This window comes from Salvelinus namaycush, chromosome 3, assembly GCF_016432855.1.
Source record: "Salvelinus namaycush isolate Seneca chromosome 3, SaNama_1.0, whole genome shotgun sequence".
Lineage (NCBI taxonomy): Eukaryota > Metazoa > Chordata > Actinopteri > Salmoniformes > Salmonidae > Salvelinus > Salvelinus namaycush.
Window position 1 is genome coordinate 7,568,523 of NC_052309.1, and position 23,274 is coordinate 7,591,796.

Here is a 23,274-nt window from a genome sequence, read left to right on the forward strand (position 1 = left end):
GTTAACACATCATCAACAGCTGGGTGTTCTGTGCTGGAGACACATCATCAACAGCTGGGTGTTCTGTGCTGGAGACACATCATCAACAGCTGGGTGTTCTGTGTTGCTGTTAACACATCATCAACAGCTGGGTGTTCTGTGTTGCCGTTAACACATCATCAACAGCTGGGTGTTCTGTGCTGGAGACACATCATCAACAGCTGGGTGTTCTGTGCTGGAGACACATCATCAACAGCTGGGTGTTCTGTGCTGTTAACACATCATCAACAGCTGGGTGTTCTGTGTTGCCGTTAACACATCATCAACAGCTGGGTGTTCTGTGCTGGAGACACATCATCAACAGCTGGGTGTTCTGTGCTGGAGACACATCATCAACAGCTGGGTGTTCTGTGCTGGAGACACATCATCAACAGCTGGGTGTTCTGTGCTGGAGACACATCATCAACAGCTGGGTGTTCTGTGTTGCCGTTAACACATCATCAACAGCTGGGTGTTCTGTGCTGGAGACACATCATCAACAGCTGGGTGTTCTGTGCTGGAGACACATCATCAACAGCTGGGTGTTCTGTGTTGCCGTTAACACATCATCAACAGCTGGGTGTTCTGTGCTGGAGACACATCATCAACAGCTGGGTGTTCTGTGCTGGAGACACATCATCAACAGCTGGGTGTTCTGTGCTGGAGAGAGTCTGAGACCCTGACAGAAGGCAAACAGTGAAAACAACAAAGTAACAGCATATGGTAATTTCAGAGATCCGCAGAATCCCTGAAAAAGTGGGTAGGTTTGAACACAAAGTAGACAGTTTTTGAGACTTTGTCCCAAAATGCCATTGGTAATGCTCCAGAAGACGGTTGGGTCAGGCGACTTCATTGTCGTCGTCTTTTAGAGTTGAGGCGTCGTCAGGGATGTTTTCATTAGGGCACACCGTAGCAAAACGCTTTGCAACAGAAAAGGAAACCGAGCGTTTCTTATTGGACAAGTCCAGGTAATCCCTTTCAGTCCGTTTGGTGCCTAATGAACACAACCCAGGTGATTGGTGTGGGCTGGGCCAGGTCCCCTCCAGCAGAGACCTCCAGGAAGGGTTCCTCAGCCCTCCTTACTGTCCCGGAACATGTCCACGGTCTGGGCTAACTTCTTGAAGGTGGGCCGCAGGGCTGGGTCATTGTTCCAGCACTCGGTCATCATGTGCTGGATCTGAGGGGTACAGAGGGAGGCTCAAGGTTATGTTGCAATCAGAGGGACACTAAATTAGAGACACTCACCTCCTCAGGACATTCCTGGGGAGCAGGCAGTCTGTATCCTCTCTTCAGGAGATCTATGAGGTGATATACTATCATCTGACCCTGCTTGTCACGGCCCATCTTATCCATGAACGCCTGGAGAGGAGGAGGAGGGGGGAGGAGAAAGGAGCAGGATGAGAAATAGGGGGAGGATGATGAGGGGGGAGGATGAGGGGCAAGGGGAAGAGGGGAGGAGAGTGAGGGGGAAGGAGAAGGAGGGGGGAGGAGTAGGGGGAGAGTTGGAAGTGGCGGTAAGAGCTTTGTTAATTACAGCACACAGTTTAAGGATGGCAGGTAAACTAATCAAATTTGCAAAGAGAAATGCATTAGTGGAATTATCTATTAACCTTGTACAGAGACCATAATGGGATAAGAAAGCCTCAACAGACATAATTATGACTAACAAGTGTTATTCAAGCTCTTTCCACAGTAAGCAGCATCAAAGAGAGAAAGGTTGACAGAGACAGAGGAGGCATCAAAGAGAGAAAGGTTGACAGAGACAGAGGAGGCATCAAAGAGAGAAAGGTTGACAGAGACAGAGGAGGCATCAAAGAGAGAAAGGTTGACAGAGACAGAGGAGGCATCAAAGAGAGAAAGGTTGACAGAGACAGAGGAGGCATCAAAGAGAGAAAGGTTGACAGAGACAGAGGAGGCATCAAAGAGAGAAAGGTTGACAGAGACAGAGGAGGCATCAAAGAGAGAAAGGTTGACAGAGAGAGGAGGCATCAAAGAGAAAGGTTGACAGAGACAGAGTCATCATCAAAGAGAGAAAGGTTGACTGAGACAGAGGAGGCATCAAAGAGAGAAAGGTTGACAGAGACAGAGGAGGCATCAAATAGAGAAAGGTTGACTGACACAGAGGAGTCAAAGAGAGAAAGGTTGACTGACACAGAGGAGTCATCAAAGCATTACAGATGAAAAGTGGAAGAGGAGGAGAAGATACGTACTGCCGGAGGACTGCAGTTCTTGTCACTGAACAGCTCATAGAGGACCACTCCAAAGCTCCACACGTCAGAGCCCACTGAAAACTTACTCTCTGTCAGAGACTCCGGGGCATACCTTCAACACAACAAAGTTAAATAAACACAAACTAAATAAATACATAGAGGATTGTGTCAGAAAAATCCAGATTACTTTAAAAATCAGGGAAAAAATATGCCGACTCATTCAAAAGACTAAGAGATGTTGGAGGGAAACAAACGTATGATTCTCCCCTCTGCCTGCTGAGAGATGTTGTGGTATCTTTTCTCACCAGAAGATGGGGCTCTCGCCCGGCTCTCTGACAGTGTAGTAGTCCTTGTCCTGAGGCAGGACCTTGGTAAGGCCAAAGTCTCCTATCTTCACCCTCAGCTCACTCTCTACCAGGATGTTACGCGTGGCCAAGTCGCGGTGGATGTAGCGTTTGGTCGCCAGGTAGTCCATGCCCTACAGAACACACAGGTGGAGGTAAGGCTGTTGTTTTACCATGGAAACCTCAAGGATGCTCCACATACCTCAACAATATATCTATATACATACCTCTCAAATAGATATTGATAAAATAGATATTAACTGATGGTTCAATTCATTGTAAGAGATTTCTTTCCGCCGGTTTCTTTTGACCTCAGTAATGATGAGCAGCAGTGATGACATAACATCAATTATCATCATCATTTGATTGATGGTATAACATACCATCTCCGTACAGCTGTTTTTACAGTATTACAGTGGTACAGTATTACAGGGGTACAGTAGAGGAGTACAGCATTACAAGAGTACAGGAGTAGAGCATTACAGGAGTAGAGCATTACAGGAGTAGAGCATTACAGGAGTAGAGCATTACAGGAGTAGAGCATTACAGGAGTAGAGCATTACAGGAGTAGAGCATTACAGAAGTAGAGGATTACAGTATTACAGGAGTAGAGGATTACAGTATTACAGGAGTAGAGGATTACAGGAGTACAGTATTACAGGAGTAGAGCATTACAGGAGTAGAGCATTACAGGAGTAGAGCATTACAGGAGTAGAGCATTACAGGAGTAGAGCATTACAGGAGTAGAGCATTACAGGAGTAGAGGAGTACAGGAGTAGAGTATTACAGGAGTACAGTATTACAGGAGTAGAGGAGTACAGGAGTACAGTATTACAGGAGTAGAGGAGTACAGGAGTACAGTATTACAGGAGTAGAGTATTAAAGGAGTAGAGTATTACAGGAGTAGAGTATTACAGGAGTAGAGTGTTACAGGAGTAGAGTGTTACAGGAGTAGAGTATTACAGGAGTATAGGAGTACAGGAGTACAGGAGTAGAGGAGTACAGTATTAGAGGAGTACAGTATTACAGGAGTATAGTATTACAGGAGTATAGTATTACAGGAGTATAGTATTACAGGAGTAGAGAAGTAGTGTACCTTGCAGATCTGTGAGGCGTAGTGCAGGAGCTTCTTGTAGTCAAAGCGGTCCTTGTTCTTGATGAGGTAGTCCCTCAGACTGCCGTAGGGGAGGTACTCCATGATGAGACGCAGATTCCTCCGGCCTAGGAATCAGACAGGCACCCAACAGAGGGAGGGACAGACAGGCACAGAACAGAGGGTCAGAGAGGAACCCAACAGAGGGAGGGAGAGAGAGGGTCAGACAGACACAGAACAGAGGGCCAGAGAGGAACCCAACAGAGGGAGGGAGAGAGAGGGTCAGACAGACACAGAACAGAGGGCCAGAGAGGAACCCAACAGAGGGAGGGAGAGAGAGGGTCAGACAGACACAGAACAGAGGGCCAGAGAGGAACCCAACAGAGGGAGAGAGAGGGTCAGACAGACACAGAACAGAGGGCCAGAGAGGAACCCAACAGAGGGAGGGAGAGAGAGGGTCAGACAGACACAGAACAGAGGGTCAGAGAGGAACCCAACAGAGGGAGGGAGAGGGTCAGACAGACACAGAACAGAGGGCCAGAGAGGAACCCAACAGAGGGAGGGAGAGAGAGGGTCAGACAGACACAGAACAGAGGGCCAGAGAGGAACCCAACAGAGGGAGGGAGAGAGAGGGTCAGACAGACACAGAACAGAGGGCCAGAGAGGAACCCAACAGAGGGAGAGAGAGGGTCAGACAGACACAGAACAGAGGGCCAGAGAGGAACCCAACAGAGGGAGGGAGAGAGAGGGTCAGACAGACACAGAACAGAGGGTCAGAGAGGAACCCAACAGAGGGAGGGAGAGGGTCAGACAGACACAGAACAGAGGGTCAGAGAGGAACCCAACAGAGGGAGGGAGAGACAGGCACAGAACAGAGGGTCAGAGAAGAACCCAACAGAGGAAGAGGAGATCAGGGTCTTACTCCGTTTTTTTTATTTTTTATGGAGAGCTACAGTCTGAATTTGTTCAATAAGAACAGATGTTTGTTTTACCCTGCAAAATGTCTTGTTTCAGTGTACGCTGAGGGTCCCTCTCTTCAGGGACCCTCAGCCGTTCCTTATTGAACTGGTCAGCTAATTATCAAGCCCCTGATTAGGTAAATCAGTCCAGGGCTACAATAACATTGTGAAACATCTGGAGGTCCCAGAGGAAAAGGTTTGAAAACACAACCCTGGCCTGTCTTTCACAAAATGGACACGCTGCACTGATCTCCTGCCTTGGTGATTCAACCTCTATGGGATCGGGTGTTTCAAAGTGTTTCCTTTCAAATGATATTGAGAAAATGCATATCCTTGGTTCAAGTCCTGAGCTACAGGCAGTTAGATTTGGGTTTGTAATTTTAGGTGAAAATAGAAAAAAAGGGGCGGATCCTTAAGATGCACTGATCTCCTGCCTTGGTGATTTAAGTTACTGTAGTTATGATGATGGTAAATCTCACCAGCGCTGTAACACACTCCCTTGTACTTGACGATGTTTTCATGCTGAAGAGACTTGAGGATCTCTATCTCCCGTTCAAAGTCTCGGAGGTGTTCTGCTGTGCTGTGCTGCAGCTTCTTGACTGCCACAACCTCCCCCGTGTTATCCTGCAGAGGGTCATACCTACACATCTCCACACTGCCAAAGTTACCCTGAGAGAGAGAGAGAGAGACTTCCATATCTACTGGGCAAAATACCACAGTGTGACATCACAGCAGCAAGATGTGTGACCTGTTGCCACAAGAAAAGGTCAACCAGTGAAGAACAACCACCATTGCAAATATAACCCATATTTATGTTTATTTATTTTCCCTTTTGTACTTTAACCATTTGTACATCGTTACAACACTGTATATAGACATAATATGACATTTGTAATGTCTTTATTCTTCAGGAACTTCTGTGAGTGTAATGTTTACTGTTAATTTGTATTGTTTATTTCACTTTTGTTTATTATCTACTCCACTTGCTTTGGCAATGTAGACATATGTTTCCCATGCTAATAAAGCCCCTTGAATTGAGACAGAGTGAGTGACAGACAGAGTGACAGAGAGTGACAGAGAGTGACAGAGAGAGAGTGACAGAGAGAGAGTGACAGAGAGAGAGTGACAGAGAGAGAGTGACAGAGAGAGAGTGACAGAGAGAGAGTGACAGAGAGTGACAGAGAGAGAGTGAGAGAGAGAGAGACAGAGAGACAGAGAGTGAGTGAGAGAGAGACAGAGAGTGAGTGAGAGAGAGAAAGAGAGACAGAGAGTGAGTGAGAGAGAGACAGAGAGAGAGAGACAGAGAGAGAGTGACAGAGAGAGAGTGACAGAGAGACAGAGAGTGAGACAGAGAGTGACAGAGAGACAGAGAGTGAGACAGAGAGTGAGAGAGAGACAGAGAGTGAGAGAGAGACAGAGTGAGAGAGTGAGAGAGAGACAGAGAGTGAGAGAGTGAGTGAGTGAGTGAGAGACAGAGAGTGAGTGAGTGAGAGACAGAGAGTGAGTGAGTGAGTGAGAGACAGAGAGTGAGTGAGTGAGTGAGTGAGAGACAGAGAGTGAGTGAGTGAGTGAGAGACAGAGAGTGAGTGAGTGAGTGAGAGACAGAGAGTGAGTGAGTGAGTGAGAGAGAGACAGAGAGTGAGAGAGAGACAGAGAGTGAGAGAGACAGAGAGTGAGAGAGACAGAGAGTGAGAGAGACAGAGAGTGAGAGAGAGACAGAGAGTGAGTGAGAGACAGAGAGTGAGTGAGAGACAGAGAGTGAGTGAGAGACAGAGAGTGAGTGAGAGACAGAGAGTGACAGAGAGACAGAGAGTGAGAGAGTGAGACAGAGAGTGAGAGAGTGAGACAGAGAGAGTGAGAGACAGAGAGTGAGTGAGAGACAGAGAGTGAGTGAGAGACAGAGAGTGAGTGAGAGACAGAGAGTGAGTGAGAGACAGAGAGTGAGTGAGAGACAGAGAGTGAGTGAGAGACAGAGAGTGAGTGAGAGACAGAGAGTGAGTGAGAGACAGAGAGTGAGTGAGAGACAGAGTGGTGGCGTGTGTGTTGTCTAACCTTGCCCAGCTGCTTGAGGAAGATGAGATGTCTCTCTTCAAACTGAGCAGGGTTTTGGTTCTCAAAGGCCCCTGGGAACCCAAACCCTCTGGCCCTGTTGGGCACCATGTCACTCTCCACCAGCAACTCATAGTCTGCAGCAGGAGACAGGACACAATCAACACCTTCTGGAAATAAACCAAAACATTCATACATTTTTACCCAAAAGTGTCATAGAACTGTCAACACTGACAGTGACCTATAGCCTACATTCAGTATACGTTGCAATCCATGCGAGAACGGAACTGACGTTGGCAGTGCCATGGTTAAACACACTGAGCCACTGAAACAGTATCAGTGAAATGACTAGAAGGACATGTTTGTCAGTCTGCAGAGAGCACTAGAAAGAGAGGAGACAACCGACCAGGAGTGAAGAGGCTGTTGAGGTCTCTGATGACAGCTCTGAAGGAGGGTCTGTTGGAGGGCTCATAGTCCATACAGCTGTTGATCAGGTTGGCCAGCTCTGTCCACTTCGGCGCAGGCAGCTGGTGGTGGTCCTCATAGAACAGTCGTTTCTACAGAGGACAATAAGACTACATCAACTATAAACACAGGAACTCTAATAGATTATTATGCTGTGCATGACAGTTGGATAGTGTTTGTTAACAAGACAAAGACAAATAACCTGATGAAGACCATGTCAGAAGACCGTTTTAGTCCCAGTGTCCAGACAAGAGAACAGTACATCAACTATGTCTCTCTAAACATAACATACTGTAACATACCAGTAAACTGAGGCACAAAACCCTCAGGTTGGACATCTTCCACTTTGATTTAAATTGATTTGATTTCCTGCTTGTAAAAACCACCTTGATACTTGGCTGTAATTTACAGTGGAGCTATACCAACAATGATACAGAAACAGGAGATGGATTCCTGCCCTATAGACCGTTCTGGCTCGCACAAGGCTTACCATTACTCACTAAATTAAATGGTATTAGAATTATATATCAATATAATTATTTATATATATATATAATTTTTCCATGAATAAAACTGTTAATTGCACCTCCAGCAATCCTTACCTTGGAGGAGTCCAGTGTGCCGAGTGGTCTGTCTCCTCCACTACAGATCTCCCACAGAGTGGTGCCGAAGGCCCACTTATCTGTAGCCAGAGTCAGATGTCTGTCCTCCTCTAAACACTCTGGAGGTATCCAGGGGATGCGCTCCACAAGGACTGGAGGGGCAGTGGAGGGCAGGACAATGGGATGGGAATACGTAGAGCACACAGACATTACATATACTCCCTTCCTGACTTCCTGAGCTACTGTTCTTGTTTGTTTGTGCGTTGTATGCTTTAAGCTGTACAAAACATTAGGAACAAACCCTCCAAAACACCATGTGTTGCTGCGTAACCAAGCCAAAGTCTACACATAGTATTGTAAAACAACGTGCAAAAGTTCAGTAAAGTACAATTTCTTAGTACAGTATCTCTTTGTACTAACTAATACAAGGGCTGGTACTCACCATCTTTGGGCAGCACAGTGATGCTGATTCCAGGGTCACTCAGTTTGATGAAGGGGGGGTTCCCAGTCTTCCTGTCCTCCTCTCGGATTAACAGGACATTCTTGGCACATACATTCCCATGCACCAGGTTCTTATCCTCCTGTTATTCAATTGAACATGGCGGACTGATTAGTGGCAGATTGAACACAAAAGTTACACCATTACAGCGAGATATCTGCCACTTAGCAGATGCAGTGGTATTGAATATGTTTTACTGGACAGAGAGGAGAGAGAAAGTGGGAAAGATAGGGGGGGGGGGGGAGTGCATCACATAGGCTGCTTTAACACAGGCAGCCCATTCTGATCGATTGCCGGTTTATTGGCGAAAGAGCTGATCTGATTGGCCAAAAGATCAATTGGTGGAAAAAGATCAGAATTGGGCTGCCTGTGTAAACGCAGCCAAAGACAGCGGGTCAGATTTGAACCCATCAAAACGCTGGTATACGAGACATAGGCCGCAACGCTGACCACCAGACCACCCAGGACACATAGCAGACGGCTTCTTTTCAAAACCATTTACTGCTCAGGGAGTGCATCCAGTCAGTGAACCGTGTGGGGCCTTATGAATGGAGTTTCTTCCAGATTATTATGATTAGGGTGTCTTACTAGGTAATTGGTTAATTGATGGATTGATGGATTGGTCTTACCAGGTAATGCATAGCCCAGGCCAGCTGCTTGGCCACCTCTAGCTTCCAGGTGATGTTCACAGAGCTCTTCTTTAGGTATGTATCCAGAGAGCCAAGCTTCCCATACTCCTGCACCATCATGTCTGAAAGGGTTAGAATTCCACAAATCACAGCTGGACCAGTGTAGCACATCAAATAAAGGGATTATAACTGCCATACTGTTTTGATGAGCCACTTCTCAGGTCAATAAGGATTGGTGGGTAAAAGCATCCAATCTCAATCCACATGGATATTCTTATTCATACTGTATCAAATCAATCTTCATTGATCCACTTGAGTGCTGGATCACTCACACACACCTTTAAAACCAGGCATGACCATGCATAGCGATATATAGAGCGAAGCCTACTTCATATGCTGAGCCAGGACTTTATACAACAGCTGGCTGCTCCAGTCCTTACATAACATAGGATTAACCTAGAGCCTCGGCCAGTTCAGCAGGCACAGGTCACAGCAGGCACAGCTACCGTTACAAATATGATTTTATTCCAGACCGATGCTGGCCCTGATGTTACCCAGAAAGCACAAGTCATGTGGTCAGAGTCGTGTTCATTAGGTTACAAACTGAAGAAAACTGCCTGAAACAGGGGAGGGCCTACCTGGACTTGTCCAATAAGAAACGTTAATTTCCGTGTTCTGTTGAATGCCCTAATGAACTGCTGTGTTTAATCCACATCCCCCACAGTTGGACTTAACTAGGAATAGGCCCCTATCCCATTGCTAAAAACAGAGACAGACAGAGAGACAGACAGACAAACAGACAGAGACAGAGACAGACAAACAGACAGAGACAGACAGAGACAGAGACAGACAAAACAGACAGACAGAGACAGACAGAGACAGAGACAGAGACAGAAACAGAGACAGAGACAGAGACAGAGACAGAGACAGAAACAGAGACAGAAACAGACAGAGACAGAAACAGACAGACAGAGACAGAAACAGACAGAGACAGAAACAGACAGACAGAGACAGAAACAGACAGAGAGACAGACACAGAGACAGACAGACAGAGACAGACACAGAGACAGACAGACAGAGACAGACACAGAGACAGACAGACAGACAGACAGACAGACAGAGACAGACACAGACAGACACAGAGACAGAGACAGAGACAGAGACAGAGACAGACATAGACAGACAGACAGAAACAGACACAGACAGAGACAGACACAGAGACAGACAGACAGACAGACACAGACAGACACAGAAACAGACAAAGACAGACACAGAAACAGACAAAGACAGACACAGAAACAGACAAAGACAGACAGACAGACAGAAACAGACACAGAAACAGACAGAAACAGACACAGAAACAGACAGACAGAAACAGACACAGAAACAGACAGACAGAAACAGACACAGAAACAGAGACAGACAGACACAGACAGAGACAGACAGAGACAGACAGAGACAGACAGAGACAGACAGAGACAGACAGAGACAGACAGAGACAGGACACAGACAGGACACAGACAGACAGAGACAGGACACAGACAGACAACAGTTTTGTAGTGAGGGCAGGGAGGTAGAGTTCGGGGGGAGAGAAGGTCAGAACCCTGAGGGATAGGGTGGTAAGAAGAGTCGGCTTGGGTTAGCTTAGGCCATCGTTTCCAAAACTCGGTCCTGGAGAACACAAGCGGTGCACGTTTTGGTTGTTGCCCTAAAACTACACAGCTGATTCAAACAATCAACTCATCATCAAGCTTTGATTATTTGAATCACTAGAGTAGGACCCAGGACCGAGTTTGGGAAACGCTGGCTTAGGCCCATTGACCCATGGAGCATAGGCCAAGGTTGGGATGGAGACAGAGGTAGGCTAACAGAGGTAAAGGTTGGGATGGAGACAGAGGGATGCTAACAGAGGAAAAGGTTGGGATGGAGACAGAGGTAGGCTAACAGAGGCCAAGGTTGGGATGGAGACAGAGGGAGGCTAACAGAGGAAAAGGTTGGGATGGAGACAGAGGGAGGCTAACAGAGGAAAAGGTTGGGATGGAGACAGAGGGAGGCTAACAGAGGAAAAGGTTGGGATGGAGACAGAGGTAGGCTAACAGAGGAAAAGGTTGGGATGGAGACAGAGGTAGGCTAACAGAGGCCAAGGTTGGGATGGAGACAGAGGTAGGCTAACAGAGGAAAAGGTTGGGATGGAGACAGAGGTAGGCTAACAGAGGCCAAGGTTGGGATGGAGACAGAGGTAGGCTAACAGAGGCCAAGGTTGGGATGGAGACAGAGGTAGGCTAACAGAGGAAAAGGTTGGGATGGAGACAGAGGTAGGCTAACAGAGGCCAAGGTTGGGATGGAGACAGAGGTAGGCTAACAGAGGCCAAGGTTGGGATGGAGACAGAGGTAGGCTAACAGAGGAAAAGGTTGGGATGGAGACAGAGGGAGGCTAACAGAGGAAAATGTTGGGATGGAGACAGAGGTAGGCTAACAGAGGCCAAGGTTGGGATGGAGACAGAGGGAGGCTAACAGAGGCCAAGGTTGGGATGGAGACAGAGGTAGGCTAACAGAGGAAAAGGTTGGGATGGAGACAGAGGGAGGCTAACAGAGGAAAAGGTTGGGATGGAGACAGAGGTAGGCTAACAGAGGCCAAGGTTGGGATGGAGACAGAGGTAGGCTAACAGAGGCCAAGGTTGGGATGGAGACAGAGGTAGGCTAACAGAGGCCAAGGTTGGGATGGAGACAGAGGGAGGCTAACAGAGGAAAAGGTTGGGATGGAGACAGAGGTAGGCTAACAGAGGCCAAGGTTGGGATGGAGACAGAGGTAGGCTAACAGAGGCCAAGGTTGGGATGGAGACAGAGGGAGGATAACAGAGGCCAAGGTTGGGATGGAGACAGAGGTAGGCTAACAGAGGCCAAGGTTGGGATGGAGACAGAGGGAGGCTAACAGAGGCCAAGGTTGGGATGGAGACAGAGGGAGGCTAACAGAGGCCAAGGTTGGGATGGAGACAGAGGTAGGCTAACAGAGGCCAAGGTTGGGATGGAGACAGAGGGAGGCTAACAGAGGAAAAGGTTGGGATGGAGACAGAGGTAGGCTAACAGAGGCCAAGGTTGGGATGGAGACAGAGGTAGGCTAACAGAGGCCAAGGTTGGGATGGAGACAGAGGGAGGATAACAGAGGTAAAACAGTGAGGTATAATTTAGTTTGGTAATGTCACTTACTCTCCTCTCCGCAGACACACACGCCATAGGTGAGGAGCAGGTGCTTATGGGATAGCTGGCTCATCATACTGGCGGCTTCAAAGAACGACTGGAGAGAAGAGAGAGAAGAGCAGTCAGACAGAGTTAAATATTGTATCGTAGGAAATGTAAGCAAACATAGAAAATGAACACATTAATTGGCAAAACATTGTGCTAAATAAAATTACTGCAATGGAAGAGTCATGTCCCTTTCAAGAACTAATGCAAAAAGACTCCAAGTCCATCTCCTTAACACTACATGTTGTTGGCTGGAGTTGAGGAGAGGTTCTCGACCAACCTCGGAGTAGTTTCGGTGAGCCTTATCCAGGATCTTAACAATGACATCCATCTGGTGAATCTCTCCGTAGTCTCCCAGCTCCTTCCTCACGCCACAGAAGATCTTCGTAAACGTCCCCTGACCCAGACTGTCTTTCTGTAACACACAGGGAACACCGGGTCTGAGATCCTCTCCCCTGGTCATCCAAAACATGTTGTGATGATGCCAACACATCCGCCCCTTATTTCAATTGTATTTGTGAGTGTTTATTTCTATGTATATTTTATATTTTATTAATCTACATTATTCATATCATGTCATGGTTGAGATCTCATGCCACCATTTCACCTGAACCAGTTAAGGAGTGACCATTCAGTCTCTGATTGAAGTCCTCTATCATGTGTGTGAGTGGCAACGTCTGCAGGTACATGCAGGTGTATGTGACCGTGTCACAGGTAAAAGAGGTCACAGGTGAAAGAGGTCATTACACCCATAATAGGAATTGATGTTAACTGACCTTTCAGTCATGGGTGAAGAAGGAGAGTGAGTGACAGAGAGGTAATCTTACGATGACAAGATCCTCCTTGCGTATCTTGTGAAAGACCATCTGGCTGTTGTGTCTGTGCAGAGATGGGGACAGGGGGACCTCAGCACCCTGGTTACTGCGGCACACCAACAGGTTAGACTTGTCTGCAGATACAGGGAACACAGAGACGAGGACGCTAAGCGAGTTAGGAGTACATCATCTAGTACTCTTTATAGGTCGTATTCATTAGGGCATACCGCAGCAAAAAAGGTTTTAAACGCTAAACAAAAACAAGTTGGAAAAGTTCAGGTACACCCTGAACAGAGTGTGCAAAGCTGTCATCAAGGCAAAGGGTGGCTACTTTGCAAAATCTCAAATATATTTTGATTTGTTTAACACTGTTTTGGTTACTACATGATTCCATGCGTGTTATTTCATAGTGTTGATGTCTTCACTATTATTATACAATGTAGAAAATAGTAAAAAATAAAACAAACTTTTGACTGGTCCTGTATGTGACAACATAATGTTATGTACAGTACGTGTGACGTGGGGTCGACGCAGCTCACAGGCCTTGTCCAAGTGTTTCTGTTGTGTTTGACTATAGACAAAGGAATTGAACATCATGGTGAACATACGTGACCAAAATAAACCCTTTTGAACGTTATGACCTAGATGATGATCGTTTCACAAGAGCAAGAACTACAATACTTGTGCCACGTCTCCTTTTAAACGATAGTGCATTATTTTTATATAGTTGACCTTTATTTAACTAGGCAAGTCAGTTGAGAACAAATTCTTATTTACAATGACGGCCTACCAAAAGGCCTCCTGATGGGGACGGGGGCTGGGATTAAAAATACATGAAATAAAAATATAGGACAACACACACATCACGACAAGAGAGACAACACTACATAAAGAGAGACCTAAGACCACACAGCATGGCAGCAACACATGACAACACAGCATGGCAGCAACACAACATAACATAACACAGCATGGCAGCAACACAACATGACAACACAGCATGGTAGCAACACAACATAACATAACACAGCATGGCAGCAACACATGACAACACAGCATGGCAGCAACACAACATGACAACACAGCATGGCAGCAACACAACATAACATAACACAGCATGGTAGCAACACAACATGGCAACACAGCATGGCAGCATGGTAGGAACACAACATGGCAACACAGCATGGTAGCAACACAACATGGCAACACAGCATGGTAGCAACACAACATGGCAACACAGCATGGCAGCATGGTAGCAACACAACATGACAACACAGCATGGTAGCAACACAACATGACAACACAGCATGGTAGCAACACCACATAACACAGCATGGTAGCAACACAACATGACAACACAGCATGGCAGCAACACAACATGGCAACACAGCATGGTAGCAACACCACATGACAACACAGCATGGTAGCAACACAACATGGCAACATTGTTAATCAAACTACTGTGAGAATATAGACTTAGTGTTGAGTGTGGCTGGAGAGCTGACGTCAGCCCACAGTTTATGATATTGTTTTAGTCACAAAACACAGCTATGACCCGTATTCCCTGACTTCCTCACCTTTAGCTTTAGGCGGGCAGCACTTGGTGAACTGGAAGATGTGTCCGTCAGAGCGCAGAGCTTCTTTCTGGTAGCGGTGGAGCAGCTCCCTCAGAGAACCAAACATCTTCTTGGCCCCAGAGAGGACGTAGTCTCCCTGGTCTGTCTTCACTATCTGGCAGTGCTTGTACTCAACTAGGCTGTCACACTGCAGGGGGACACAGATCAGATATGCACCCTACCACTTCCCCATTGGTCCTTACCCTTCAAAGTTTGTAGATTTGTAAGGTGTTAGCAATACGGTGAAAGCTGTACCAGTACACCTGCATACCAATCCAGACCCTTTCAGATCTGGAAACATTGAAGGGTCTGGACTAAACACACTTAGCACCATGTCTTTCAACAACCTGTACGGTATTATACTCACGCCCACTACAAAAGACAGGAAGTATTTGTTGTAGTCCTTAGGGCTGCTACGGAGGATGTACAGACCCTTGTGATTCCCAGACCGCCGCAGCTTACTGATAGCAAAGTCCATCCTGAGGATAGAGAGACAGGACAGATGAGATATGGTCAGTCATGGTCGTACTGTGCGTGCGTATATATGTGCAAGTTAGTGATGAGCGGGTTGACAGGGTTATATCCGCGGGACAAACGGGTTTAGGGTCATGACATTTTGTGTGGATGAAGGCCGGGTTGAATAAAAACAGAAAACAATGCCTTTAAAAATGCATAACTGTGCAATTTATATCTATAGGCTACATGAAATTATTTTAAAATGATCTGTCATTAGTGCGTAAGCCAAAACTTTAGAGCCTAACTGTACGTTCGCCAATCAGCCTATACACCAATCCCCAAATAGCCTACACGCCAATCCCAAATAGCCTACACGCCAATCCCAAATAGCCTACACGCCAATCCCCAAATAGCCTACACGCCAATCCCCAAATAGCCCACACACCAATCCCCAAATAGCCCACACACCAATCCCCAAATAGCCCACACACCAATCCCCAAATAGCCCACACACCAATCCCCAAATAGCCTACACACCAATCCCCAAATATCCTACACACCCATCCCCAAATATCCTACACACCAATCCCCAAATATCCTACACACCAAATAGCCTACACACCAATCCCCAAATATCCTACACACCCATCCCCAAATATCCTACACGCCAATCCCCAAATAGCCTACACACTAATCACCAAATACTTTTGGGAACGGACAGAAAAAGTTAACGTAGATCCATGGAAGCAAAAAGGACCATGTCGGAGTTTACTTCAATAAGAGAAAAGCTGTGAAATGTAGAGTTGAAAATAAAGAGAAGGGAGGACCAGAAAGTCATGTTTGGGAAAGATTAGGTGAAGTGGTAAAAGAGGATGATGACAGTGTTGTGTGGTGATTGTGAGGCGCTATACACATTCAACAGTCACAAGATCGGAATTCAAATAGGGCTATGGCACGTCAAGGGAACTGTAGCCTACTGTTCAGATGAGTAAAATGGACACTGACTGTAGGTCTATAACCTCTCACAGAGCCTTAATATTAACTCTCGTTGAATGAAGCTTTTCTTGCACTGCCTGAGTGGAAACGCGTTGCAGTTGTGCGTCCTGATGTTCTATGCGGTCTGCTCCGTGTTATTTTGTAAATATATTCCGTTAATAGTTCACTACAGTTTATTGCAACGTACCAGCTGCCTTAATTGTCCTCTTTCTTTGCATTTCTTGCACTAAAACGATACACCAAATGTAGGCTACATTATTACTAGGGAACAGGAGTGGAGAAATATGATTGATTTATTTCAGTATCTTGAGAGAACGTGAATACAGATGGTATCTAACTGATCAGAGGTGCTATATTTATCAGCATCATAAAAACTGATAGTATTTCAACCACATTAAATATGCATCCGAACTGAAATCTAATCAGAAACAATTTGGTGTCGTTTACGAAGTCGGCTAACCGAACAAGTGTGCTCGCATACTCCCTTAAAAGACCTTCCCTTGAAAAACTTTTAAAAAGCGGCAATAGTACTGTTTGTCTATTTTGAAACACCGTAGCCAGTATACACTTCCTCAAAATAGTCAGAATTAATCTACGATAATTCAAGCAATCTGTCATTAACTTCAAAGTTTTTGCCGAAGAGATCTTAATTGCGCACTTTTTACATGTAACTCCGACGTTTGGTGCAGTATTTCTCAAATGAAAAGATGTGCATGAAAACGAGTCGTCTCTCGTTGAATGACAACAAATAACTTATTGCAGAATCCCTACTGTTGACCAATCACCGACGAAGGGACGTAGACTTCAGCTCTGAAATTCGGCATGCCTCCAGAGAAATGTGTGCCCGAACAACCGAAAAAAACACTACCCGAAGTCAAAACAAACAAAAACTTCATAAAATGTTATAATATATACACAAACTCTACCGAACTGTTTCGCATGGGAAGCATGCGGACGCCTAAAGAGTTTATTTAGTGTTCTAGGGCAACATAATGACAGAAGAGAAGCTGCATTTATCTAATTATAGACAAGTTATCACATATAGGTCGGGTGGTTGCGGATGGGTTATTAGCAATTGCGGGAGGGTGAACAAACCTGCTGAGCCGCACACCCCTAGTTCACGTGTCTGTGTGGGTGTGGATGTTCTTGTGTTTGTACAGTATATGTGCCTAGTCTAGACTTACGAGACTGGACCATGGCAGTAACTCTGAATGGCCTCCAGCAGCCTAGGGGGCGCCACCTCTTTACACAGGAAGTGGTGAGCGTCTGCTATGAGCCGGTAGTAGCCATCCACCAAAGACACAAAGGACAGAGCCTCCGACAGGGAACGAAACTCCAGCTCCTGTGTAACAGAGAGAGATGGAGGAGGATAAGAGGAGGGATGGATCAGTCCTCTGTTACACATAATACATGAGAAATGTTCCTGTTCTGATCTAACATAACAGCTGGTCTGAGTCTAAAATGTCACACTGTTCCCCTACAAAGTGCACTTGGCCCTATGGCCCTGCTCAAAAGTAGTACACTATATTGGAAATAGCTTGTCATTTCAGACACAAATGATGTCCTTGTCCCTGTCTGAGTTATGAGGTTAGCAGAGTCATCGTACCAGAGTCTGACTGTCCTGTCTGTTGATGGTGACGATGCGACTCTCGATAGAGCCATCCTTGTTGGCTTGTTTGATGCTGATGTCAATAACTTCAGGGAAATCACAGTATGTCTGGATACCCTATAGAGAGAGAGAGTAAGAGTAGTAGCAGTCATCCTGAATGCACAACCGTTTCAAACATCCTTTCTCTGACTGACATTATTACAGGAGACTATTTGAACACATGACTAACTCTAGCCCCTTTGTGGTTGTCTCAACAGGTCATATGTGCTTTCAGAAAATAGAAAGATAAAAGGAGAAGACGAGAAGGAAAAATAGGAAAGAAACAGACGAGGAGAACAAGGAACAAGAATAAAAAGGAAGAGAGAGTGAAAGAAGAAGAGAGCGCCACTTCTCCCCCTACCTTGTCTGCCTCCTTATCCTCCTCCCGGGACCACTGGATGCCGTTGTTTCCTGTGACGACGATGGTGACCTCTCCTTCCAAGGACTCAGTGACACGGAAGCACTCCGAGTAGAAGGCTGGGTGCAGCGTCTCCAGGTTCACCAGGTATTTGAGCTTGAGGTCACGAGCCGTGGCTTTACACTGGCTGAACTGATGAATGAACTTCCTGAAGCGATGGCGGATCCTCTTCCGGGTCACAAAGTGGTACTCCTGGATATGGGCACGCATATTCTTGGGCAGGAACGACTTATAGCTAGGGAGGGAAGGTGAAAGAATTGGTTTAGTTACAATTGGGTCCATTACATACTAGTATCAATAGCAGCAAAGAGCTGAATTATGTGATACAACAAACACAATACAGGTTTTAAGAACATGGGCGGGGTGGATTAGAGTGAGGTGTGGTGATGTAGGGCGGATTAGAGTGAGGTGTGGTGATGTGGGGCGGATTAGAGTGAGGCGGGGGTGAATTGGAGTGAGGCGGACTGGAGTGAGGCGGACTGGAGTGAGGCGGACTGGAGTGAGACGGACTGGAGTGAGACGGACTGGAGTGAGACGGACTGGAGTGAGACGGACTGGAGTGAGACGGACTGGAGTGAGACGGACTGGAGTGAGACGGATTAGGCGGGGGTGGATTGGAGTGATGCGGGGGTGGATTGGAGTGATGCGGGGGTGGATTGGAGTGAGGTGTGGTGATGTGGGGTGTGGTGATGTGGGGTGGAGTGAGGTGTGGTGTGGTGGAGTGAGGTGTGGTGTGGTGGAGTGAGGTGATGTGGATTGGAGTGAGGCGGGGATGGATTGGAGTGAGGCGGGGGTGGATTGGAGTGAGGCGGGGATGGATTGGAGTGAGGCGGGGATGGATTGGAGTGAGGCGGGGGTGGACTGGAGTGAGGCGGGGTGGACTGGAGTGAGGCGGGGGTGGACTGGAGTGAGGCGGGGGTGGACTGGAGTGAGGCGGGGGTGGACTGGAGTGAGGCGGGGGTGGACTGGAGTGAGGCGGGGGTGGACTGGAGTGAGGCGGGGGTGGATTGGAGTGAGGCGGGGGTAGATTGGAGTGAGGCGTGGGGGTAGATTGGAGTGAGGTGTGGTGATGTGGATTGGAGTGAGGCTGGGGTGGATTGGAGTGAGGCGGGGGTGGAGTGGAGTGAGGCGGAGTGAGGTGATTTGTTTAACACTTTTTTTGTTACTACATGATTCCATACGTGTTATTTCATAGTTTTGATGTCTTCACTGTTATTCTAGAATGTAGAAAATAGTAAAAATAAAGAAAAACCCTTGAATGAGCAGGTGTTCTAAAACTTTTGACCGGTAGTGTACACATATCAGATATTATTGCCCACTACAATATCATATGCCAAAACATGATTTGTATTGAACTCTGATTGTGAAGTGTATGAACAGTACAACTCAGGGGTTGAAGGGGATCTAGGGATGATTAGGTGGCCAGGAAAGTAAAACAACTGGTAGGTTTGGATGTTAGACAGGACACCGCCCAGGGTTAACATCCCTTCTTTAGTGACCGCAGGGAAGGCTCTGCACCTGGTTTGACCGGTGTACACATTGTGACCAAACGGTTTCAGCTCTGACAGTTTCTTCTAGGTTCAACGTGCTCCATCTTCCTCCTACCAGCCTACTCACCTGGTGTCGTTATAGATGTCCACAGGGGACTGGCTACTCTCCTGAGCCATCCTCATCATGTCCAACACAGCCATGCCAAGACACTCCTCCTGGGCCTCATGGTTCACTGGGATAATCACCCAGCTATGCACAAAGTCACTACGCCACTGAGAGGAGGGAGGGAGGGAGATGTAGTGGATAGAAGTGCCATAAGGTGAAAACAAACAAGGCAAACGAGGGAGGGAGAGAGAGTAGGGAGAGAGAGAGAGTAGGAGGGTTGGTAACATTAACTTATGACAGACAGCCACAGCAGACTGGCAGACATGTGATATGTTAGGGGTAAGGCATGAGGCAGTTGTTATACACCACTATCTGTGGCATGCCTCGGTCTCTGTGGCATGCCTCGGTCTCTGTGGCATGCCTCGGTCTCTGTGGCATGCCTCGGTCTCTGTGGCATGCCTCGGTCTCTGTGGCATGCCCCAAGTGGCACCCTAAATAGGGTCGTCTAAACAAATCGGACCTTCGGCAACACAGTGACTACGGTCTCAGTTCAATGATGCACTCGTGGAATAGAGGAACCATGTCCCTACATCAATGCCTACGTACAGTATAACTGAATCACTGCAATAGCAAGATGGAGATCACTGAGGTTATTTTTTTAAACTAGACCTTAGTCCCCGTGTTGCCTATGGTCGGGTTTTCCAGACTACATATAGTGTTGAAACTAGACCTTAGTCCCCGTGTTGCCTATGGTCGGGTTTTCCAGACTACATATAGTGTTGAAACTAGACCTTAGTCCCCGTGTTGCCTATGGTCGGGTTTTCCAGACTACATTTTCTGCACTACTTTTGACCAGAGCCCTATGGGCCGTGGTCTAAAGTAGTGCACCAGAGCCCTATGGGCCGTGGTCTAAAGTAGTGCACCAGAGCCCTATGGGCCGTGGTCTAAAGTAGTGCACCAGAGCCCTATGGGCTGTGGTCAAAAGTAGTGCACCAGAGCCCTATGGGCCGTGGTCTAAAGTAGTGCACTATATTGGGAATAGGGTGCCATTTGGGACGCACACTTTGTCTGTTCATGCTGGCTAAGGAAGAGGTCCACACAGGCAGGGTTACAACCTAACTGGGGAGAAAAGACTGCCTGTGTTTGAGGAGATCCATTTAACCAAGGCAGGATGCAGGCACAACCACTTCATTACATAATGATTAGTTAAGCTATTTAAGACGCAAGGTGATTTGCAGTTCAGTGATTCCGACTGCAATGTTGTCCATCTCAAACACGTGCACCCTGCATCTCTGCATCCCTCGTCTTCCTGACTGCACCACCACTTTTCTAGTTACAGCAAATAACAGCCTGACATGGTATGTGGGATACACAAAGCCATGTTTCCACAAGCTACACCGGAAGTATTACACTCCCTCTTCCATTGTTTTGCTCAACAACTTTCTGTGCTGCACCAAAAGCGATAGGGATCTTAGTGTGTTGTGTGTGTGCTCTAGAACTATGGCCAGTCCAGTTGAACTTCTATTCTCTCTGTGGATAAACATCAAGTGAAACCACAAGAGACATCGGCCTCAGCTATACAAACAACACATCAGCAGAAAGAATGTCTTGAGGAACATAACCCACATTTCCAAGAATAGAAACTAATGAAAACCATTTATTTTTTTACATGGAAACAAGGTACCTCAGTTCTAAGAACTGTGGAATAAAGTCAACACCGTTTTCCTCACAGCAACCCAGGTCCTCCATTTCTCTAAAATACAGACTTAAAGGGGCCATCCACTGTTGAAACAATAAACTAAGGGATCCGCCCCCAGCCTCTGTTTTGGTAAAAAGCTGAGGGATGGGCCTGGAGAAATGTAACCACTCTTAAATTCATAAACGGAGGTATTGATGCAAGAACTGACCATCCAAAATATCAACATTATAGTTTGTTTACATTTTCAATCTTTACAAATATTGAAGTAAAACAAGCTTGTATTTCAGGTGCTGATGGGGTATTACAGTTGAACTAAGCTCATAAAGGCATTTATAAGTTATACTCTTCAAGAATCAATGGATGTAGCAATTGTGGCTTGCTCTTTAAAACGACAGCAGGACCTCGCATAGTAACTAACGTATACAGGGTAATCTCTCACACCCAGTGTGTTTTGTGACAATGTGAATGTGAAGATAAAAACTGAAAAGGACACCACAGTCCACACAGACATTCTAAAACACACGCACGTACACACAAAAACACACCCTACCAGCCACAGCTTTCACCACTGCCTCTCACCCTCCCAACACTGCTTCCCCTTTTCTTCAGCATATGTACGGACACACACACACGGACACACACACACACGGACACACACGGGTAGATTAGGCAGTTATTTACACCACACAGACTTTACAGCTTCGCTGATTGGTTTATAGAACCCAGTCGCCCCTAAAATTGATTTTGCTTGGAATTATGGTCTCACCAGCTGGCTCTCTCTCTGTAGCAATTGAGCCCGGGGATGAGGTTACTTAATACTTCAGGTTACTGAAAGGTGGCTTTACAGGTAGGCCATTTTAGGGGAGTCTGTAGCATACATGTCAGAATAGAGCGCATATTTACAAAGCAACTCAGAGTAGAAGTGCTCATGTAAATGATAACTTGTTCTCAACTTGCCTACCTGGTTAAATAAAAGGTGAAAAAAAAAAAAAAAAAAAAAAAAAAGATCTTTAAGGCAAAGCTGATCCAAGATCAGCACGCCTACCCTCTTGAATTTCACACTACCAGACTGAGAAAACTCTCCTGGTAAAAAATATAGCCCAAGACTAACCTGAGCGAAGAGGTAGGACATGACGGTATCGTCTAACACCGGGCTGTCCATTCCCTTGTTGACCCCATAGCGGTGGGAACAGGAGTCTCCATACCAGCCAGGGAAGTAGTACCTGGGGGGACGACGACGCAGAAAGGGAGAACAGGAAGAGGAAGAGGAGAGAAGATAAAGAGGACTATATAGAAGACACAAGCACAATGTGTCTAATACTATTACCGTACAATGATACTTTAATTAAACGTCATTGCATATTTCACACTTTAATTCCTTAATATTTTTAATAGTCAATCTAATTGTTTTCCTTGTCAACAGAAAAATAAAATCTATACCCCTGACCACACGCCACATACTACCTCACTCTGAAGAGGAGACTGTCATTTGCTGATTGGTCGAGTTTGAGGATGTGATTGGGTGGGAACCACATGCGGTCGCTCTCCCTCATCAGGCCAAATAGGCTGCAATACAACGGTGAAAGGCCTGGGAGACAGGAGAGAACAGAATAACAACATTAACACCAAACACATCCATAGGGATAAGCAGAGCCATATGTATCCTTGTGGTTAGTGTGTCAGCCCTGAGATTGGAAGGTTGGGGGATTTGATCCCCCGTCAAGTCATACCAAAGACTCCAAAATTGGGACCTGATGCCTCTATGCTTGGAACTTCAGTATTTAGGAGATGGATAAGGCCCTGCGATACCCCCTGGACAGAACGCTAGTCTGTCTCACCCTACAGAAATGGGAGGCAGAGCAATGGACATTAGACCGGTGGAAATCTGTCCCTTTGTCCAAATTTGAGATTTTTGGTTA

At 46.4% G+C, this 23,274-nt stretch overlaps 1 protein-coding gene across 1 annotated transcript; it reads right to left on the reverse strand.

Moving 5' to 3' along the window:
* Positions 1 to 647: 647 nt before the first annotated feature.
* Positions 648 to 22,923, reverse strand: LOC120044197 (tyrosine-protein kinase JAK2-like). The gene is made up of 22 exons (XM_038988791.1): positions 22,820 to 22,923; positions 22,467 to 22,578; positions 19,678 to 19,823; positions 17,992 to 18,295; positions 17,601 to 17,720; positions 17,179 to 17,336; positions 14,910 to 15,021; positions 14,504 to 14,690; positions 12,939 to 13,060; positions 12,392 to 12,526; positions 12,076 to 12,163; positions 8,869 to 8,990; positions 8,183 to 8,321; positions 7,741 to 7,892; positions 7,080 to 7,230; positions 6,677 to 6,810; positions 5,104 to 5,293; positions 3,669 to 3,793; positions 2,534 to 2,706; positions 2,229 to 2,340; positions 1,264 to 1,377; positions 648 to 1,195 (listed from the first exon to the last, which is right to left on the reverse strand). The coding sequence occupies exons 1-22, from the start codon at positions 22,906 to 22,908 to the stop codon at positions 1,088 to 1,090; spliced, it is 3,093 nt and encodes a 1,030-aa protein (XP_038844719.1). The 5' UTR covers positions 22,909 to 22,923; the 3' UTR covers positions 648 to 1,087.
* Positions 22,924 to 23,274: the final 351 nt, after the last annotated feature.

What these genes read in the sequence shown, in the direction of transcription:
- LOC120044197 (XM_038988791.1), bottom strand. Translation starts at nt 22,908, where the DNA reads ATGAGGGAGAGCGACCGCATGTGGTTCCCACCCAATCACATCCTCAAA. An exon ending in TGTCCTACCTCTTCGCTCAG is followed by an intron (nt 19,824 to 22,466) that starts GTTAGTCTTGGG and finishes CCCTCCTCTCAG; the next exon opens with TGGCGTAGTGACTTTGTGCA. An exon ending in CAGACAAGGTAGGGGGAGAA is followed by an intron (nt 17,721 to 17,991) that starts GTGGCGCTCTCT and finishes CTCTCTCTATAG; the next exon opens with GGTATCCAGACATACTGTGA.